At 41.1% G+C, this 21,652-nt stretch overlaps 1 protein-coding gene across 1 annotated transcript; it reads left to right on the plus strand.

The window, feature by feature from the left end:
- Positions 1-558: 558 nt before the first annotated feature.
- Positions 559-21,121, plus strand: LOC128711828 (protein N-terminal glutamine amidohydrolase). Its single transcript, XM_053806714.1, has 4 exons — positions 559-629; positions 18,879-19,181; positions 20,655-20,779; positions 20,921-21,121. Exons 1-4 carry the CDS (start codon positions 559-561, stop codon positions 21,055-21,057), a joined length of 636 nt encoding a protein of 211 aa, XP_053662689.1. The 3' UTR covers positions 21,058-21,121.
- The last annotated feature ends 531 nt before the right edge of the window (positions 21,122-21,652 follow it).

Genomic DNA, 21,652 nt, shown 5'->3' on the forward strand with positions numbered 1-21,652 from the left:
TTTCCCTTTTTAAAATTTTGTTTTTCGGCCGCTGCTGCTGCTCACAAATATTTGCAAATCGGGCACGGCGTCCGACCAGACCCCAGTGTGTCCATGTCCTGCGAGAGAGATATAGTTGAGTTCGCACACGAGTACGGGCGCGTGTAGGGCGTTGTTGGTGGTCGCGGTAGTGCGAAACGAGCAAAAACGGCAGAAAGAACGCCTCTTCATAACGGAGTTCTACATCAGCGGCAACAACAGCATCCCCAAAACCCGACAGCCAAGGCGGAGAAAGACGTTCAGCAATAACAACAACTTTCGGGCCGTATCTACGCTCCACGAACTCTCCCCGGGAGAGAGAGAGAGAGAAATCTGCATCCCCCTGTCATATTTTCCACCCCTATTTTGACAGCCGTTTGATTGAGGTGCCCGTGTGTGCCGGAAAAGCCTCATCTCGGGCTGAGTGGAGAGTAAAAGCGGAGAGTGCCGATCCCCAGCAAAGAGAGCAACGCAGAGCGAATCGAGCCGGGAGAGAGAGAGAGCGACAAGGACGACAAAGCGACGAGTGGAGCGGTGAAAATGTCGACAAACGATGCTAACTTTATGCTGTTTCCAAACATCAACGATTGTTCGTACGTTTCGTGCTACTGGTAAGTGTGATGATTTAATAATTGCCCCCCGCTTTTTTAGCCAACAAACTTTAACTTTACCTTTGCGTACAGCACGACATTCTGCGTCGCTTTCAATAAGGGATGATTATTTGAAGAGTGTAGAGAGAGAGAGCGAGTGAGAGAGTGAGATAAAAGTTGTACCATTTGTTTGACACAACAACAAACGCCTACTGTTGCCATTGCACTGGAGGTGGCTCCCGGGCGCTCAATCAATCTTTTTAACATCAATTTATGTTTTCCTTTCGCCTCGCCGAGCATATATAAACATGTGCAGGCACCTACTGCTATCGACAAGGCAACAGGAGAAAAAAAAAACTGCACAGTTCGCACACACTTTAGCGGCCTGCGTTCACATTTGCGACAAAGAAAGCTTCTGTTTATCTTGTGTCGCAGCGAATGGAAGAGTGAGACAGCGCACAAGCATAGAGCGAACCCGCAAGATGTATGGAAGAAGGAACACCAACAACAACAGCAAGCAGCAAAACGTTTCGTTTGCCGATGGAGACGCCTGGTGGTAGGTGTAGAAGCGTTTATGCTTTTCGAGGAACCCAGCAGGAAAAGGGCACACAATCGCCAAAACGGGCACAGTGCCGTGTCGGCTTGCGGCGCGATATGCTTACTGCGGCCAGGCAAAAGACGATGGAAATTTGTGGCCGAAATATGCTAAAGGTTGTGAGGTTAAATGCAATCCAACTACACACTGCTGCCGTGTTTCCGTGAGCCCGTCCATGCTTTTTCCCCCCCGCAGTTTACACATGACCGGCAAAATGCTTTCACAAAAATGCGTGTGGAATTCCGTCCGTGCCCGTTGCCTTTTTGTAGAATATGGTGTCGTCGGGTTTGGGTGTTCCGCTTTGTGCTCCGTCCGTTCCGGGTGATGTTTCATTTGGCACCGAGATTCTTGGAAGAAGGAAAGTTGGTACAATAATGTGAGAATAGCATCATGGTAGTAATCTTTGTGTTGCGTTATGATATGTAATTTTATCGAAGCTAAAAAAATGCTAAAATTATAGTTCTTTAATACGTTGATCTTATCGTTAATTAGCGTATTGTTCTAAAAACGATCTATTAACTTGCCTGAGTTTGGATTTTTTCCTGGATGGAACTCTACTATAATACTTATTTATTTATGACTGCATTCTGATTAATTATTCCATTAGTCTAACTAGTGGTAACTAGTCCAGTTCAACCGCGTAAAATGATTCGCACGAATCGTACGACCAATTCAGACTCGTAAACCCCCTATTCAACACTGGATTTCAACTCTGTAAAATCCCAACTCAACTGTGGAAAATGTTAAGGTTCTATCACAGACCCACTGAATGTTTATACTACTTGTTTCAATACTTGTTTTGCTCGGATCATAGCATTCGATCTAATCAAATTATTATTTTTTATTATTTTATCAAAGCTTTACGTGGTTGAACTGTACTGATAAATCCTGTATTACAGGGGTTTCGAAATCAAATGGCAATTTTTTTTCCATATCCGAATTCTTTTCAAGATTAACTGGAATATGATGAGGTAGATGTGGTATTCCAGGGCACTCTACATAGATCCATTGCAAGATTATATATAATCTTTTCAAAGTTGTATAAGTTTTCAAATTTTTAAAGTTTTCATTACGTCGGACGAAAAAACTGTGAACAGAATAAACTTCCGTTTTGAATAAGATCTCGAACGTGCAAAAGATACCAGATCTTCTTTGACACATTCGAAATCAACTTGTACAGAATCCAGAATTTGGTGCAATTATATCCTTTGTTCTCAAAAACCCTTTAATGCTTTTTCGCTCATAATTTGATGATTGATAATTTGATTAGGGTCTTCGTTGTATTCAGGATCTTTATTATTATCTCACTTTTCGTCTATTTTCGACATTCTTGAGCCTTCCTAACTACTCATATTTAAATGAAAAAGTTACAACCATTGGGGGATGTTTTTTCAACTTGATTTAAACTTTTGTCTAAAAATGTCCAATATATCCATAATGAAGTGTTGCCGGAGCTTAGAATGAATTTATTAATGCAATCAAGTCATTGAAATTGAAATTATAAATTATTGGTACGCCGGCAGACAACACTCGAACATATACAGTGGGAGAATTATTCCATAAAAAAAACCCCTTCTCCTGCTGCCAAATGTCAAACGGATGGGCACAGAAAAAAAAAACGCATGGCCCTGACCAACAGTATCGTCTGGCAGCACATGCCTCATAAATAAGTGAACGCCAGGTACCAAGATATCCCTTTATGCGGGATTATTCCGCTGGAAAGTGGAAAGATTTTTAATCATTTAATTTTTGTGCACCGTAATGGAATAATTTGGAATGGAATAGCGATAGAACTGGAACGTGCGGTCCGGTGCACATTTTGCCTATTAACTTCATTTCCATTACATCCACGTAATTTCATCAGCGCGAAAGCGCCGTATCATTGACGATACGGCGATGGGTATGACATTCCTGTGGGGTGAATTAAGCCGAAAGAGAGACAGAAGAATGTTTATACAGTCTTTTCTGTTTTATTTATGCTACCCAATCGTCATCAAGCTGGATAACATTTTTATTCCATGCGGGGAAAGCTAAAACGCTTGTTGTTTTTTGTTGCTTTCTTTGGGTCTTCTTTTCATCGTATTTTATGGTTTTGCCTTCGCCTTGCTGATGCGCACTACGGGACCTATGGGCCGAAAGTATTATGCCTCCGTTCGTGGCGGAACTTACGGCAAAGATACGGCCAAACGCTACGGAGCAATACAATTGCTTGCTGTGTAAGGACATTACCATCGTTGTACGGGCGGCCAATATTGGACTAAATATTCAACACAGAACGCACCGAAGGGAGTGCCAAAAGCATGACATTTTTGGGGAGCAACGACGTTTCACGTGCCCATCCCACCGCATAGAATGATGGGTAGCAGTCGGCAAGACATCAGCAAGTCCTCCTCGTACCCCGTAACCATCATTATCGGCTACAACTGCAAATGAAAAGCATCTTGGCGCCAAAAGGTTATCAGAGTCCTGCCAGTGGCACCGAAAAACCCCGGGCCGGAACACGTTGAGGATGTGCTTTCTTTTACGTTCAATGTCCATCGGTCCATTTGCACTCTGGCCTTTTGAATAATGTTGTAATGTTTTACGTTCCGTATCTTTGCTGTATCTCTGCCGGAGGCTTTGCCATGGTTTCGTACAATCATGCGTCTCCGGACTGTGCGTCAATGTGGTCCGGGGGCAATTTTATTCGGCCCGTTGTTCCATGTTGACTATTCTAACACGTTCCAGCCATTGTGCAAATATTCTGTATGGGTGAACGATAATGGTAATTTCTTTGCCATCCTACATTCTGTGTTAAACCTTTCACAATCTGTTGTACATATATTTCTATCAAATAATCCATCGATTAGTTAGCTAAGCATATTTCATTTTTTTCACATTTTAATCACACGTTTGTGTTATGCTTCATGGGTTCGAATATTTGTTCTCACCCCTCGTAAGTGTATTTACTTGGCAGATCATCAACTGATAGTGAATTTTAACAAACGATCACAGTTTGAAGTGAGTGCAAGACAATCCCAGTGAGACAGTGCTTTCTTAATTTCCCCATTCGAATTGTATGCATAATATAAAACAATGTTTTTATGCTATTTAAGCTTTTATAATGGATTTAAAACGTTTAACAACATTTACTCTACCCGTGCGGTATGAGAATTGAAAGATTTTCTCTTAATTTACTGTTTAATTAAGCGGAAAATAAAGAAGAAATTCGCATGCCTCAAAAAAACGCAATATAAATAACACAAGACTACTCGAAAGATTAAATTAAGGGTTGGTAATTTTCCCTTAATTTACCCTTAAATTCCCCCTGTAAATTGGGGGTGATTTGAGGGTAATTTAACGAAAGTTGTCTCACTGGGAATCTCCTGTTGTGATTGCGATCACAACGCGTTATTTGCATTGCAAGGCTAGTAGTAGCACTCTACAACATCCTTGCTGTTGTAGGGTTCCAATATAAGGATGATGATTGGAAATAATCATAAGAATACTTCAGTTATTTATACTAACTTTATCTAATTTTTTGTGAACAATACACCCAAAAACTAAAGTAATTGGAAACTAGTAATCTAACTAAAGTAATTCAAGAGTTCAATTCTCTTAGCATTATCGAAGCATTCGATGAGCACTTAGGTTCGTATGAAGATTTGTGATAATTTGATACTTGCTCAATTGTGAGTACATTACGGACTAAGTGTAACGTTGGGGACATTTTTGCGCCAATAAAGGACTTTGAGAATAGCTTTTAACCATGTATTTTGTCCATCAACCATCAACTTTTGTTGCTCGAAACATTAAACAATTTCAACAAGAATTCCTGCGTCCATGAAGGCTTGGCTGGGATGGACTTGAAAGTTTTTGGCGTAATTTTATTGGCAATTAGAGATATTCATGTAATGGCAACAAAGCCTACAAGCACGTTACACTGTCAGACACTGTCGCCACAACGCTCATGGGGAATTTGCACGCAGGGGCGTGACAGAACAATCGGATATACATGTGTTTCTTCCCCCTTTTGTTTTCGCAGTCAATAACCTTTGCACGTGAACCTTGAGCTGCTATCATTTAACCTTGAATGTCACGCAATATTTTTTAGACAGGGCATGGGGGTTCTTTTTTAAAGTTTTAGTGTGGACATATGTATTTTGTTTTTGTGCATTTAAACGACCCATTCAGTCGGGATGTGTTTGAAGAATAAATATAAAGAAAAAATGTTGGATGTCCCAACTCCAACATTCTTTCAATACAATGCAAATAGTCATACAAAGGCAATTCTGGAGCGCAAAGGAATGGCGTCCCTGTATAAACGAGATCCTGCAAAACATTTGATTCCCTATTATCAGATTGAACCATGGGGTTTTCCATGTTCTCTTCTTCAAGGTCGTTGGTCTATGTAGAATCGCATCAATTCTTCTCAATTAACATAAAACTTAAGATGTTTGAAACATATCTCCCCAGCTTTTTTTTATTGCCAACAAAGAAGCAGCCTGAAGCATTATAGTTAAGTATAATAAAGACTTTAATAACAGTTCGTGTCACAGAGCACACTTGGAAGCGTTCGAGCTTTCAAAAATTCAAGTTCCTTTTTTTACGTTACAACGATTTTGCGTGACGCTCCGCAATAACAACGGGGGACCATCATCACCAGAATGTATGGTGGTTAGCATACAGGCAAGCTTCATCCAATCAGAAGTGAGCTGAAGTTTGCTTAATTTGATAAGGTCGTTTTTTTTTTTTGGAAAGTTGGCCCTTATGACAAGAAGGATTCTTTTTGCTGTTGTGCCTTCAATATGTCTAATGCTTTTAATTTACTAACCACATAAGCACACGCCACGCGCAACCATCACTGTGCAGAAGTTTGTTGGTCTAACTTTTTTTTTTTTTGTTTGGCGTCTGTTAACAACAATGTGATGGCGGACGGCAGATTGTATTGGAAAGATTTTGAGACACTTTAAGATTGCTTTTCTTTGTCCTGCGATGCTTGCCGTCGGGGCGTTCTGGGTGCCATAAACATGGGGTTTTGTGGTGGCGATCGGGCGAATGTTTTTCACCTCCTCGGCAGCTGGCAGCGAAGGAGGAACGTAACGTTGACACGTTACGAACTGACGAATGGGGCCAATAAAGCGTGGAGCGTAGTGTTTTGCGTTGTGCTAAACGAGCAGAGCATCGAGGCTGAAGAAGTGTGCTAAGAACAACGTTTCAAGCCAACACTCGCACCGCGTACTCCGAGGGAAAATCTATCTCGAGGGATTTCGCAGTGTTTCGTAAGGCGACGCGTAGCGAATGAGATGTCCGTAGCGGAGTAGCCGTGGTGGTTGGATTTTTATGCGCATCGCATGCTAACCCATAATAATGGGTCCACTTCACAGCTTGTTTTTTTTTTTGTGCCAGCTTTCAGGCACCTTGTGTGTGTGTGTAGGTTTCAACGGCTTCAACGTCTAGCAGGCGACTCACGGGTCACAAGGTTTGATGCACGCACGCTTTTTTTTTGCCTCAGCACGCCAACAGTGTAAAGCGAATGGCGTATGTTTACTCGCCATCGCAAGCGCGCCCCAGCGGCAGGACGATACCAATTTGATGGCGTCCGGTGACCGTGAGTCCTGCTGCTACACCTCGGACCAGACATTGTACGGTGCCCCACATTGCTGGTCACATGCCCATAATTTAGTTCCGTTTTGAGTGCCACCGTGCTATGGATAGTAATTTGAAAAAATGGAAACCCACGGCAAAGGTACCAGCACAACACCATATATCGTGACCCTTGAGAGGGTTGGCACGAAGAAGAGGCGAGAGTGGCCCTGAAGAAGGGGCACTCGGTAAGCTCGTTGCCTTTGGGCCAGGCTGGTATCACCGGTGGCTTTGCCAGTAACAACATTTTCCGGTAACAGGTAACCGGTGCTGGGTGGAACCCTTCGCCCGACGATGGCCGTGGTGAAAGGAAATATGGAAATCATGTGCCGAGCAATTCTTCACTGCGAATGGTTTCTCGGGGTTCTAGGGTAGATCGCTTGTAAAACTGTTGCATTCCGGACGTTATCACATGCTACCGCAGCGTAGCGAACGGCGAAATGCTCAACTGCAGTATAACCAACGTGGAACACACGGCTGTGAGGTTGTGTAGATAAGGCGAAGAACATTTCTGTCTTTTTTTTTTTTTTTTTTTCGTTAGAACGGCCTGGCCGTATCGACTTATTTTACCACGTAGCCGGCTAGTCAGTCCTTGCTACGGGGGATTGGCCCGGATGGGATTTTGGTCCAGTCCGTTCGTGTGAAGACCGGCGCCGCTACCATCATGCCACCGGGCCGCCCCTAAAAAACAACAAAAACAAAAAAACGCCCCATAAAAAAACAAAAACAAAAAACATTTCTGTCTTTATGTCTAATGTAATTTGATTATTATGGTTTATGAGCAACGATTTTTTGTTACTTTTATACTTAACAATTATTAGTTTTATTGCACATTAAAATTAGTTTCCGTTTATCATATTGTTTGTGAGAACTATAAACAGTGAGTTTTCTATCATATCGATGTTGGAAGGTTGGTTGAATAATGTAAAATGAAAACTCTAAGCCGTAGGTTTTCCTTATATTAACGTGTGTTTTAGAGACCCTCTCTTTAATAATTTGACTGCGATGTAGAATCTTCTGTTTTATTGGCACAAAAACCTCAACATATCACGGCCTTCCATTCCTGGTTTTCTTTGACTTTATCTACTCGTAGCCGGATAGTCAGTCCTGCGTACGGTCTGGAGATTGGTCCAGGATGGGATTTTGGATCTGGACCTGTCGTGTGAAGACCAGTCCCGCTACCAATATGTGTACTCACGATATAGATTGAAGATTGAGGAAAGAACCTTTAATTGCTGCTGTAATGAATGACTTCTCTTCGAAGATATCTTCCAAAAGCTCCCATGATCAGTTTAATTTGTAGGCAAAGTACCTTTGGTTGGAATGTTCATTGAAAACTTTAAGCTCCTTCTCACTTTCGGCATCAGAAATCTCCTAACGATTGCGAAATTTACCATCTGATCCTACTTTCGTCTGATAGCGTTGTGCGTGAATTCTAAACTTCACTCCTCAGTTGGTCGGGTCCATCGGGTGTATGCTTATTCTGAGCTTTCTGTACACAGCACCGTCCATACCGGACATCAAAAAAGGCAGTAAGATCAACAACAATTCTAGAACTACACAAACACAAGCTAGTTTAACCACGCATGAAAATGGATGACCATGAGTTTTGTAACAAAACTAACTGACTTTGACCGTTTTCTGGTTTGTTATCTAGTATTTACTTCCCTAGGACCTAATGTTGGGTAGCACGGAGAAATTCTATAGAAAGTTTCCTGTTCCCACCCAAAAGGTCTTGTTGTGTTATGTTACCCCTAACTGTGTGTTATGTCTTCATCATCATTAACACTTCAAGGTAGTGCAGTTAAACTGCTAGAAGCTTTTACTAGAATTTCTAGAATTTGTCTACTTTAATAAAGTGCAATAACAGTATGTTATTTCAATTGGATATACATTCGTTGTTGGGGTTCGTTTCGCTAGCTGTGGTTTGATTTATCCACAGACATGCAGTCAGTATCAGCCTGCGTATGGTCTGTTAAAAGCCACTGAAGCCATACTAGTCGACCCACACCACGACGTTGGACTTAGAATTATAAACTACTCAGCTGCTTAATCCTTCATCTCACTTGGTAGATCTGTGCTTAAGATGACCCGATATCAAACCACCATGAACCACTATCCAAACGGAAAGCTTAGACAATCAAGTGAGCAACTGCAACGAGAGTGTATGCCAGCATTCACTGCCAAACCATGGTTTGTTGCCAGTGGTTTCTTTAATCTTTCATTTATGTGCGCTATGCCACGGTGCACGGTGAAGCTTTGCCAATCCCCCAACCCTGCGCCACGGCTTCTCTTCGCGTACTGAATTACATGCGAAATGACCTTCGCTATCCTTCGCCTGTACGTTGTGGGAGTAATACGACAAGTTAAGCCGCCGCGCGTCGGCCAGGGTAGACACCGTTTTGGGGTTAGGCTTTTGCTGGAAAGCTTTCGATCCGACCTGTTTATCTTGCAAACCATCCCGGCCTCAAGATGCCGTGACGATCAAAGACGTGATGCGTCTTTTTCTCTCTCTGGTTTCCACCATTCTACCTTTGATTCGCTACCGCTATGCTGCTTGTTTACAAGTCTTTGCAGATGCGAAGGTTTTATCTTCGGCCAGACAGCCACATTTCGGTTTGAATTTTGCGTTTCGATTCGGTCGTGTTCTGTGATGTCTCTAAGAACGGTTAATCCACGGTTCCGTGCACCATTACTGGAGTGGAGCTTTATACTTCTGTACTGTTTGTTTGTTACCTTTGGTTGCGTGTACGTGGTTAAATAAACTCCTGGGATTGTGTGTTGTACATGTTTTTGTTTTGCAACAAACTAAAACTTTATGATAATAAATAAATTCGTCAGTTTAAAATTTTATTATTGTTAGAATTAGTTACGTTATCTGTAAATTTGTGCAAAAAGACGAGAATATATTAAATATAAGATGCAAAACTGTTAAGAAGATGCTTAACAACTTTATTTATCCAATATATTTTTTAAATTTTAATAAGTCTTCAAAAGAAAATAAAACTTCTTTCAATTTATTATATAAAGTAATCAAGAAGGGTAAAAGCATGTAAAAAAAAGATAAATCTTACGAAATATTGGATTGAACTGCGTGACAGATTAGGAAAACAATCTATAAACTCATAACTGAATCAGCAAACATACATGAACCATTACTAGTTGAGTAGTGGTTGCACAATTCCGTTGATCGATTTGCATAATTTAATATGAACCTGGGTTGCGGCAGAGAATGGAAATGCTACACCCCTTACCGGGATGTTTCCATGCCGGAAACAAACAATGGCAGATTTATTTTGAAACCAGTTGGTTACTATTCACCGCATCCATCAACCAGACATAAAGAAAATGCTCAAGAAGGTTATCTGTTTACGTCCCATTCGTGTTGGGCGCTTCAAAGGAAAAGTCCCTGCCTATGTCTTGTGGCAATAAAGCATGGGAAAGTATTACCAACATTTGACAAACAGCATGATTGGGTTTTGCATAAGGAGTCGCGCTAGTGCCGGCCACATTTTTTGCTCCGTCTGCAAAAGCAACCACTCAATTGACGAGGCAGAGATAATCAATTCCACTTGCTCAACTTCACCAGCATCACTGCAAAAGCGAATGGAATTTATTTGAATAAATCCCTGCTGCTGCTGCACGGGCCGACATGTTTATCGTCTGCTCACCATACGCCAAGCCTTCCTTTGGTGGTGTGCCGAACGCATGTCTGTCTGTGTGTGCAAACGAGTCCAAAACGAGGTCCGATGAATTGTTTTACCTCCCCTGTGGATACATAAAACGCCGTGGCATCTTCGTTCACATGCACACTCACACCTGGTCCCAGCTAACACCTTGGCGTGATACGGGTTATGGTTTAATGTCCCTCCGGTCTCATTCGTGGTTTTATTGTGAAAAAGCAGTCAACACTTTCAAGTCGAGAAGGATTTCTTCCATTGCATATTGAACGGGGAATCGTCACCACAGACGAATTTGCATTTCTATTCGTCTCGGTTGAAATTGAATCTATTTTATACCACTTTTTTAAGTCATTTCTTAGTGAACCATGCACAGGAATAATAATGATGTGGGTATAAGGCAGAAGGATTCAAAACGTTCTTTGCAATCGTTATTACGGTGGAAGTTATTTATCGGTTTTTACAAACGGGCCAAACAGTTGGGGCAAAATTTTCCTAAAGTTCGTTCTCCTTTCTACGACCTTGTACCCTTGTCAGGCATTAGAAGAAATGATTTTCTTCTACTTTTGTGTGTGTGTGTGTGTGTGTGTGCTGCTGTCCAAATAAGTGTGCTACGTGCGTGCAATCAGCATCTATCTCAAATGTGCGTGACGTGAGGCGATGGAGTGCGTGAAGGTAACGAGCGCGTAACGCGCAGAACAGGGACACTGTCACCCAATGTTCACCTTCGTCTACTGTGGCCCCCCAGTCTCCGGATGATGTTGACCAATTGTGGGCGAGGCGGATACGGTAGGATGTAAACTATATCTCTTACCTTTACTGACAAACGTTATCATGTGGGCAAAATGTGCCAATATATGCCACATGCTGTGCAGGGGTTTTGAGATGGGAATGCTAAAGTATTAACTGATATTGGTTCCATCTGAATCACGAATCTGATTGAATCTTTAAGCTGAAAGAAGGAATTTGAATTTCTATTTCAAAGATTCAAGAATCATCATAGATCCATGATTCACTCGAGATTCAGGACCTTCAAGGAGCTTGTTCGTCATGTACCAACAATAAACCTCATCCATCTGCATTTCGCCTAATGCGAGTCCTCAATAAAAATCCATATGAATGACTCTCTTCTCAAAAGATTCATTAGACACAACACATAGTTTGAACCGTTTCTTGATTCTTTTCAAGTTGAAGTGGAACATTCAGAAGTACCAGGCTTTGCGAGTTACAGTTGGTAAAGATGAAGTCATTTTTGGGGTTCTGTTTAAGTTCAACTACCTCAAATTGCGGACAGTATAGGAGGAACAAACTGTCAACCAAAAAAGAAGAAGAAGAAGAAGAAATTTAAGTTGAACTGAAGATCTTGAACTTGTAGTTTGTGAACTTTAAGATCTTGAAGAAGATCGTGTTGTGGTAGGTCTGGATTCCTACACTCTTTTCTGAATCTATCGCTCGATGGAATCGATGCTGTTCAAGACTTTCTCGACTGACATGGACTGAATGGTATGTATAGGGAAAGCTTTCAACAGAATCGATTGTAGGTTGCCAAAGTACTTTGAAGAATTTCATATCTACCTCGACGCATTCCAGTTCAACTTGGACAATCTGCAGAAATGCCTGTAACTTCACCACTTGAACTCGAAAACCCTGTGTTTGTAAATGTTCCACTGCAATTCGTCCAAAGTGAACCAACTACAAGATGCATCCAGCAAAGATTCCACATCCATCCGTACATGTTCCAATTCAACTTGTAAAGAATTCAGAAGCGGTTCCCTCATGCTTACCGGCCCTAATCGCTTGAGTAACAATATGTTCTCCAAGCCCGTGCTGTAGTTAAATATTGCGACGCATAACCGAAAAATTATCTGCATTAACTCAACGAGCGGCACCGTACATCTTGGGATGAGTTCAGAAACCGTGCCGGTAAGCAGCTTGCACCGGTGAAAAGCTGTTAATTGGAATCATCCAGTGTGCCAACAGTGGCATAATCCATCTTTCATTATCATATATATTACAATACGCAAGCGAGAGAGAAAAAACAAAAAAAACACGCGCTACGAAATGGTAGCCGAGACATGATTACATTAGCGCACGCTGCTGCCGCGCCTTCGAATTCGGCAGAGCTGAGGTGGTAGATTTCAAATATCGAACGAAGGAAGCGGAATCCCGAAAAATATAACTAATTATTTTTCCATTAGCGAAGAATGAGCAAAAAAAAAAAAAAACCAACCCAATCATGCCCGTTACAGCAACACCTTTGTTCAGACATTCTGCTGGGGGTGCCTTATTATTTCGCCTTTAAACAATAATTTATTGCAAATTGTCAGATAGCCGGGCGGGGTATGTTCAACAGCGATGAGCCCATTCCGTTGTTATGGTTGATTACAAAATTACCATTAAACAAAAATCTCAAAATTAAACTAAACATATTTGGTGTTACTCCGGCGGTATAAAATTACCGATATGAATGATATTATTTTCAACCTGCAATTAGTGCGTGTTTGCTCCTGTTGCTGTGAGGGGTTTCGTTTTCTCTTTCACGTTTTCCATCCGATAAATCACCGAGAGGATCTAATTTGCATTGGAAATTGCGTGAGGCACGGTACGGCCCAAAATGGGGTGAGTGATGAATTGGACTTTCTCGTTTTGCACGGCACTGGAGCATGCTGGTGGGGGGGTCGGGGGGTCACATTGGAATATAGGATTTCATTTTCTAATTATTTGCAAATTTATTACGCACAAAAACCTTGCCCGCCATTTGCGTTACCGTGTGTATGAAGATAAAGTTATGTGTGATGGTGATGGTGCTGTTCGCATAATGATAATGGATTTGTTTTGTGCCCTCGATAAGGTAAGTTTTTGCGTGTTTCGAGGGGTGGGGTTTCGCATTCACCTGCCGGTGGTGTGGTGGTTATCGATATGGTAATGTTAATGTCTCAATTAACCACCGGTTCTGCCATCTTTTCCCTTTTGCCCAACACGTCAAGGGGTCAAGGTAATAATGGGAAACAATTTATACGTTGTACGGTGCCGGATAACGTTCTTATTGTTGGGAGTTGTGATCGGTTTGCAGGAAAGTGTTAGACAAATTCCTTAGAAAGTAATATTTCAATAAAAATTTAGCTTTTTTTTCCTTTAGAAGGACCTGATCGTATCGACTTATTTTACCCACGTAGCAGCATCATCAGTCCTTGGGATTGGTCCGGATGGGATTTTGGTCCGGTCCGTTCGTGTGAAAACCGGCTCCGCTGTCATCATGCCATCGGGCCGCCCCATAAAAACTTAGTTAGTTAGAACCTAATATCTTCTCAAATGTTTGTATACATTTACATAGGAAGCAAATATTTAAATATCCATAACGTATTTAGTTTCCAGCGTCGATATTGAAATGTGTCACAAAAAATAACAATACTTGAAGCACACTCTGTCTGCGCGCCTTCCACCGCGTCGCGATATGTGCAAGGTTTTGTTTGCATTTTAGTTGGGCCTTCCTCATCGCGATTGCACGGCTACGACACGCATACACATAAGCAAAAATGGCATAAGTAAATAACAGCCAGCCCGAAAGTTAATCAGTGAGCAATCTGATTTTCTCCTCTAATGGAAACGATAAACAGACCAGCCAGCGCCAGAGCGCACTGCCGCTACCGAAGCGTTTTGTTTGTGGGGGTATGTAAAAATTGAATATGGCATGTAAATGGCTTGTCTGCTGAACCCCCGTGCCCGCTTTTCGGCACCAACAACAAACTATGCACTCTCGTCTAAACATACCGATCGGGGACGAAAACCCCGGGGCGCCGTTGTGAGGGAGCGCGAGTAGCGCGAGGGCAGCGATAAAAAAGGGAAAAGTCTGACTCAGGCCGAGCGCCCGACTGCTGGTCTGAAGGTAATGAAATATTGAAAATCATTGCAGCAATGAATGAATTTTTCATATTTTGTAGCGTGTTTTTTTGCTTCCTTTTTGTAGAAAAAACAAAACGCATGCCGGGTGGACCGTAATAAGCGGGTGCATGTGAATAGCCGTTTGGTGCGCTATTACCCTTTGTGTTGAGTGTTCAGTATGGTTCAGTTGATATGACTTATTTTTTAGCGTGTCACACCACATAGTTGCACCGGCAAGTTAGGAATGGCCTTGTAAATGTACGCAATACGTCAATGGTGTTAAAGAGTTCTAGAGGTTAAATTGTTGAGTTGGAAAGATCTTTGGACGTTTTTCAAGTTAAAGTGAAATATGTTGAGGTAGATAGGAGGATCCTCGATCTTGTTCCAAATAATTCTATACATACCTATACATAATTGAGTTCATCTTATAAAAGCACGTTAAAGGTGGAAAAAAGTCACATCTATTACTACAAATTCTAGGTCGTGTTGAAAAGAATTCAAGAAACTGACTTCACCTTTGCCAGGAGAACTTAAAACCCCTGCTAATTTCGGGTAGTTCTCAACTCCGTTCAATTAGAACTAGAATTGGTCGAAGTAGATTTGAGATTCTTCCCATTTTTTGAGGCTTTCTCAATTTGACTGACACGCAGAAAGCTTTGTACACATATGTGAAGCCCTGAGATACTTAATCGTTTGTGGAATGTTTTATAAAAATATCAGAAGTTATGCGGAACTCGGGGATAAACATAATAAAGAAACCACTACTTCAAATTACCAAGGTATGCACAGTTTCAAGGTGTATCTTTGGTACGCTTTCTAGAGATTGATCTCTTAACCTCGCGTACATTCCAGTTCAACTTGTGATCATTCTAGAAATGGATTCAATTTTCCCACTTATTACAACATAAATTTTCTTCTGAAATTCTTAACAGCCTGCATCACTTGTCCCACAAAAAAAATGCAATCAATGTTTTGCTGTACAGGCTGATAACCTCGATTTTAAGAAAAGTTATGTAGATAAGAGGATTGTAGCAGACCACCATCGTTGCTAGACGATTGTTGTGAGGTTGCCCAGACAAAGATGAATAACATGACTTACTGGCAATAGAAAAAAAGTAATACAATTACTCTGACAAAGTTTACGCTCCTATGGAAAACTAAGCAAATACAACTTTCGCTATCATTCCGTAGAACAACAGCAGGCAAGTATGCACTTCGATTACGACCTGCCTAAGTGTTTTATCTTTTCTTCGAGTCGCTGGCATATAACGCCTTAATAGCCTTTCAGCTTGATGGTAAATTCTCTCGGTCACACACCTCTCTCCCTCTCTTTCCCTACGGGGCTGGGAAGCTGGGGCACCATTTTCCCAGCGGGACAATCGTTTCACCCTAGGTACATATTGTGTACCCTGTAACGAAGGGTTTCATGAAGTAATGGCCATTTTCATGGTACAACAGTTATTGAACGGGTTGGTTGAGTTGTGAATAAATCACACGGTTTGTTTGCGTGAGCAAGAAATGTGATATTTTAATGCAACAAAATGGGAGCTCTGGAGCCTTTCAACGTTATCAATTGTATGAGTAATAACAGATTCATAAAAATGTATGTAATAATGTTATTACAAACCCGTTATTTCGGTCTTCCATCGTCTTCCAGAATTCGTCTTCCATCAGGTAGGGTTACAACGTTATACGTCAACAATTTTTAATTAAGTCTGTACGTTTCCTCGGTTCCTTTTTGGGGTTTGTCATTCGAAACGCTCCGAAATGAAACGAAAAACGAAATGGTTCCCTTACTGGCCGGAAACGGCCACAGTAGCCGTTACTACAAAGCTAAGCATAGCGTAGCGTTGGCTTTCGCAGAACCAAGGAATTAATGCCTCGGCAAATAGGTCGTTTCCTTTCGTCAACCTTTTCGAGACCACGCGCAAGACCATCGCTGGATATTTCTTTCCAGGCGCATCAGATTTATTCGATCCACTCAATAAAAAGTGTGCCCTTTTCTCGCTGTTTGCAAATCGGTTGCCCTGTTTTATTTTTGTTCTTTATCCCGACCCACGACGGCTTCGTCCAAAAGAGATTGATGAGTCGAATGGTGGTAAGGAAGTTCCAAAACCCGGCACAAAGAATAACGCTGTAGCGCAGATTGGAAAGTGAAGTGGAAAAGTATTTGTTGTTTGTTCGGCAGCTTGATGTTGACTTCTCGCAAGTTCATCACTTTTGACTATTGGCAGAATTGGTGTGAAGAAAATTCAACAGTGATCAATGATCGAGCAGGTTCAAGAGTTAGTGGTTGATATAAAGTGTTATATTCACTGCTTTACTTTAGCGAATTATTTATTAGCAGAGCTGATAAAACTGAGCGGTTCCGGGGTTTTTTAAGTGCATTGGAATTTAGCTGATAGCTAAAGCTGACTTTAGAGATATATCTGGATAGTTTACTAGTTGAACTTTAAAAGAATTATGTGCAAATTTCTTGTTCTATGTATTTTTTGAAAAATGTGTTTAAGTTGCTAAACGTCAATTGGTTCTGGTTGGAACAATCGAACAATCGCGCAATAGATAGCTGCAACGATCATTTGGACATTTGCGGGGATCATTTGACATCCACACTGATGGTTTTAGACCTTAAAGTTCAAGAAATCCAAGCTATCTATTCTAGAAAGAGCCTTGAAGTCGTTGGCATCTAGCGAGTTTGATATGAGCTTATGAACATTCTAACAAGACTTAGCCCAGGGTAACCCAGCGCTAAAGTTAAGATCGCAATGTACTTTCGCATTCCGCGGATTTGAATCTGCTGAAATTCTCCATTTTCATTCTGCCTTTCATTGTGAGTAGTACAAGATGTCGCAGACTTGCGTACTCAGGCAACCGTCTTCGGTTTGATATACCCGTATTGAGCACGTCGAAAAATACACACATTTTTATTCAATTCCCAATAAGTTGTTATAAGTTTCTTTGAAATTCTGTGATGAACAAACAGTAAAAGACTTGTACGAAGTTTGTTAATGTTCTCAGTATATTATCGAGAATTTTGGATGGAGTGTATTGTGCAGTGTTTTTCATGAATCAATGTAATATTATTTATTTATTATAACATTTTGAGGGCCCTATGCCGTATTATCAACCATGTATTGACTGAGGAGAGTAATTTCCTCCTTGTCTTTTGTGTTATTCCAGGCTTGCTTTGTTGGTCAATGTAATATTAATTATATTAAAATCAAGATAAACATTCTTCGAACTAAGTATGACAATGATTAATCAGTTTCGTGTCAACCATTTGATCTTTAGCGTTGAATTTTTTGCTACAGATATGATATGTTGAATAAACTATCGTTTTAGGAAGCTTTAGAGCACTTCAAAAGTATAAACGAAGTAAATTAGCCAAATTTATCATGCCATTTTGAATGTGTAATGTAATTCACACGCTTTAATCCCGCCCGGCTGCTGCTGTAGATGCAATACTCAAGGACGGCCAAGCAAAACCCAGAAAAACAATCCAATGAGACACCGACTTATATATTAGATTATGCTGAACAAGACGTCATGGACCTGTGGGTTCAGCATGTTTTGCTAAAAAAAAAAAACACCATGAGTTTTCATTACGAAATTGGATAACGGTACCCCAGTGCCTGATGGCAGTTTGGAAATGACAATTTTGCAGTTGATGGAAAATGAATCTCTCTGTCGTTGTGGTTTAGGAACATACGCTCCGGCACATCGGCGTCAAATTGGCAAAGGTTGACCTTGTAGCGACGGTCTCGTTTTGCTGTCGCAAAAACGTACCGCAGTGCATGTGCATTGAGCTCGAGTGCTCTCGCTATCCCGCGGAAGCTCGTTGCACTTCCGCTAGTTGTGGTACAAGGCGAGTGGCAATAATGCTGCAACGACGCCGGAAAAACCAGATGTTTGGAGATGCGGACGATGCTTCAATGTTGAACATGCGGCTGTTAAGTATTTGCAGACCAAACGAGCACATTCATATAGCGTTTTTATAGCTGCCGGGGAGAGCTTATGTTGGATAGTGGCTTTTGTCGGTAGTGCGACTTGATGTCTCATTTAGTTTGCAATTGAATCAAACTTTAGAAGCATTTATTAGAACTAAAAAATAACAAAGCATAACAAATCTTTTTTTATAACAATTATTAACATTGACAACATTGACTCCCTTAGGAAATGTACCACAAGTCGCAAATCAGTGTGATTGATGCGAATGCTTCAGTAGCAATTCTTCGCCCCCTGCTATGAGGGGTATGAAATGAAGGGCTATGGACCCGTTGTGATTAAATGATCGTCACTTTTTTATCATAAGTTAAGCTTAGGTGTTTTATTTTCCATCCATTTAAAGTGATCTCCCAAATGACAGTGTCAACAAAATGCACTACCCTTAACATGGTTGTTGTTGCTCCCATCAACAAGGATTACCAACTAATCATGCTGTGTTATTTATTTCTTTCCTCGCTTTTCTCTACCCTTTTCCCCATTTAGCGAAGAAAATGTCTGGAAGCTGTGTGAGCAAGTGAAGAGAACATACCCGTCGGAGCTGCCGAAATGCTACGCTGTGTTCGTGTCGAACGAACGTCGGACCGTGCCGCTGTGGAGGCAGAAGGCGGGCCGTGGCGATGAGAAGCTGGTGATATGGGACTACCACGTATTTTTCATGCACAATCCGTCACCGAACCGGTGTCTGGTGTTTGATCTAGACACGACGTTACCGTTCCCGACCTACTTCCACAAATACGTTACCGAAACGTTCCGATCGGATTATGCCTTAACGCCGGAGCATCACAGGTAGGTTTTTTTTTTTTTACTTCGCGTCGGTTTTATTGTGCCTCACCTCACAGTGGGGGCAGCTTCAAACACAAATGGCAAGAAAAAAAATTTGGAACGTTTTGAAGCTTTCGATTATTATAACAAACTATTTTGGTTGATTGGATAATACTAAACTGTATTAGCCGAGTGATAAAGGAGGAGGAATGCGAATACATTTTAAGGATGTTATTGCTATCAATTTCTAAGTTAATTAATTTTTAATGTTTTTGTAATCAAAAACTTGTATTCTTTTCTGTGCCTTTTAACTTTTGTTATATAATTTAAAACGATTTAAACTAATACCTTCGGAATCAGTAACAAATTTCTGATGTTGGATGAGGTTAGATCTTTTAAGCAGCGGAATAGAATTAATCGATCAATCAGATGAATGGATTTTTATAAATTTTTAAGCAAATTTTCATTTAAAAATTCTTGATTATTTTTCTCTTGGATGTCTCTTGTGTAAACTTTAAGATAGTTTTTACTATTTTACTGTTGAAATGTCACTTGGTTCCATCTATTTTTGTAGCTTTCGTTATAAATTCTATACGAAATATGTAAGAAACACCCTAAAAAACGCAATCAACATGAGCGGGAAATTTAAAACTTGAAAACACGTTACAAATCATCCTGCAGGTTTTTTTTTCTTTCAAAAAGGCCACATCAGATGAAGCCAAGAACAAGCATAATAATCCCATGGAGACGCCTAGTGCTTGGTAGTTGCCTGGGCAGAGCGGTTAGATTAGAAAAATATTAATCAAAATGCCGCCTTTGGCTAACTTCGGTTACACCTTTTATAAATGTATAGTAATTATACTACACTATTAGATGATATATAAAGTACGAGTACGATGTTTGAAAACTTATCATTCTTCACGTAGTGTTATGATGATTCACAAGCACTTATTAGCTTTTCCATAAAATTGACGACAATTATGCTATTGAATTGAATGTCGTACTTGACAATCTCTCAAGAAGATATATTTATTTAAAGCTGCTAGCAAAGTTTATGATTTTATTTGTCCTCATATCTTAACTGTGGCCGTTTTGCTCTGAAAATCCTAATTCGATAAAGGGCTTCATAGGTGGATTTTTTTTTCCAGCTTAGATACCCAACTTTGGTTTGATTGTAATGAAATTTATGATTTTTTGGACTCTTATCCCGTGCCTCGTGCCCAATGCGCATCTGGTAGAGAATGAATGATGGTTAGGCTTATCGATTTCACGCCACAACCTATATCAACCTTTGCAGCTTCACAAAACAGGGACAAAAACAATGGAGCGCTTTGATTTGATCGTTAATCAATTCGGAGCGGGTGTCAAATTTAATTCGTTTTGTTTCTCTTTCATTGTCTTTTTTTTCTTCTTTTTGCTTTGTTGCTGTTGTCCTTTATCGACCTTTGTATGCTGCGGAAAACCCCATCCTAATGCATTACCCCTGTTTCGATACAGATTCTTCAGAGTGATACCGGCAGAAAAATATCTGGCAGAGTTTTCGTCCGATCGACGGCATATGCGTAGACCGGATGGATCCTGGATTAAGCCACCGCCGTCCTATCCACCCATACAGACAAGCGGTAAGCAAATCGTGCCGTTTAATCTACCCTGTCGAGCGGCCAATTTTAACGCTTAGCAACGCAAAAAGCTTTTAAAATCGTGTTAAAGCGAACGGAAAGTTTAAACACTATTTTCTTCTCGTTTTTTTTTTCGTGTTGTAGCGAGCACCCACAGCTTAGACGACTTCATCTGCATGAAGCCCGGGAAAGGGCCGGGTGCGGTGTACGATTTGCTACATTTCGTACAGCAGTTCTACAAACCGCCGGATCGGAACATCGGTACCAAAACGCAAAATTAAAAGCACATTAAGCAAGGCACGACGTTACGCGGCGTACGAACGTTTAACGATGTCGGTGGCAATAGCTAGCGAAGAACTAATTAGCGGGCGCTGTAACGTGGGCAATTCGGTCGCCGACTGACTGTAAAAGCGGCGCTATTACGGAGGCGAACGTGGGATACGGTACCTTATCGGAACACAACACCAGGAATACGCACCGTGCCATTGTGTAGGAGGCAGCATCAGAGTCGGTAGCATGTTGTTTGTTTTGTTAAATGCTGAACGGGGCAAGGACTGTTGTGGCCGTGAATAGGCGACGAGTGCAATAAGCACGAAAGGGGTTTGCAACCGTCGCAGACAACGTAAAGCGATAGCCGAAGCAAACGGTGAGCGATATAGCATTTTAAAATTGCTTCCAATAATACAGCTACGCAAGGAGCTAATTTTTTGCGAGTGAATTCAACTTACAATTCAAAGCTGAAGGTGAATAAAAAGACGCTTGAAGAAAATGCCACGTAAAGCATCAGCTTTGTGCGACTATTGGGCAATGAATTTCGTTATTAAAAGCTAGCTATGAGGCCACATAACTATTCAAAGTACACCTGCTGCGGCTAGA

Source organism: Anopheles marshallii, chromosome 3, assembly GCF_943734725.1.
Source record: "Anopheles marshallii chromosome 3, idAnoMarsDA_429_01, whole genome shotgun sequence".
NCBI lineage: Eukaryota > Metazoa > Arthropoda > Insecta > Diptera > Culicidae > Anopheles > Anopheles marshallii.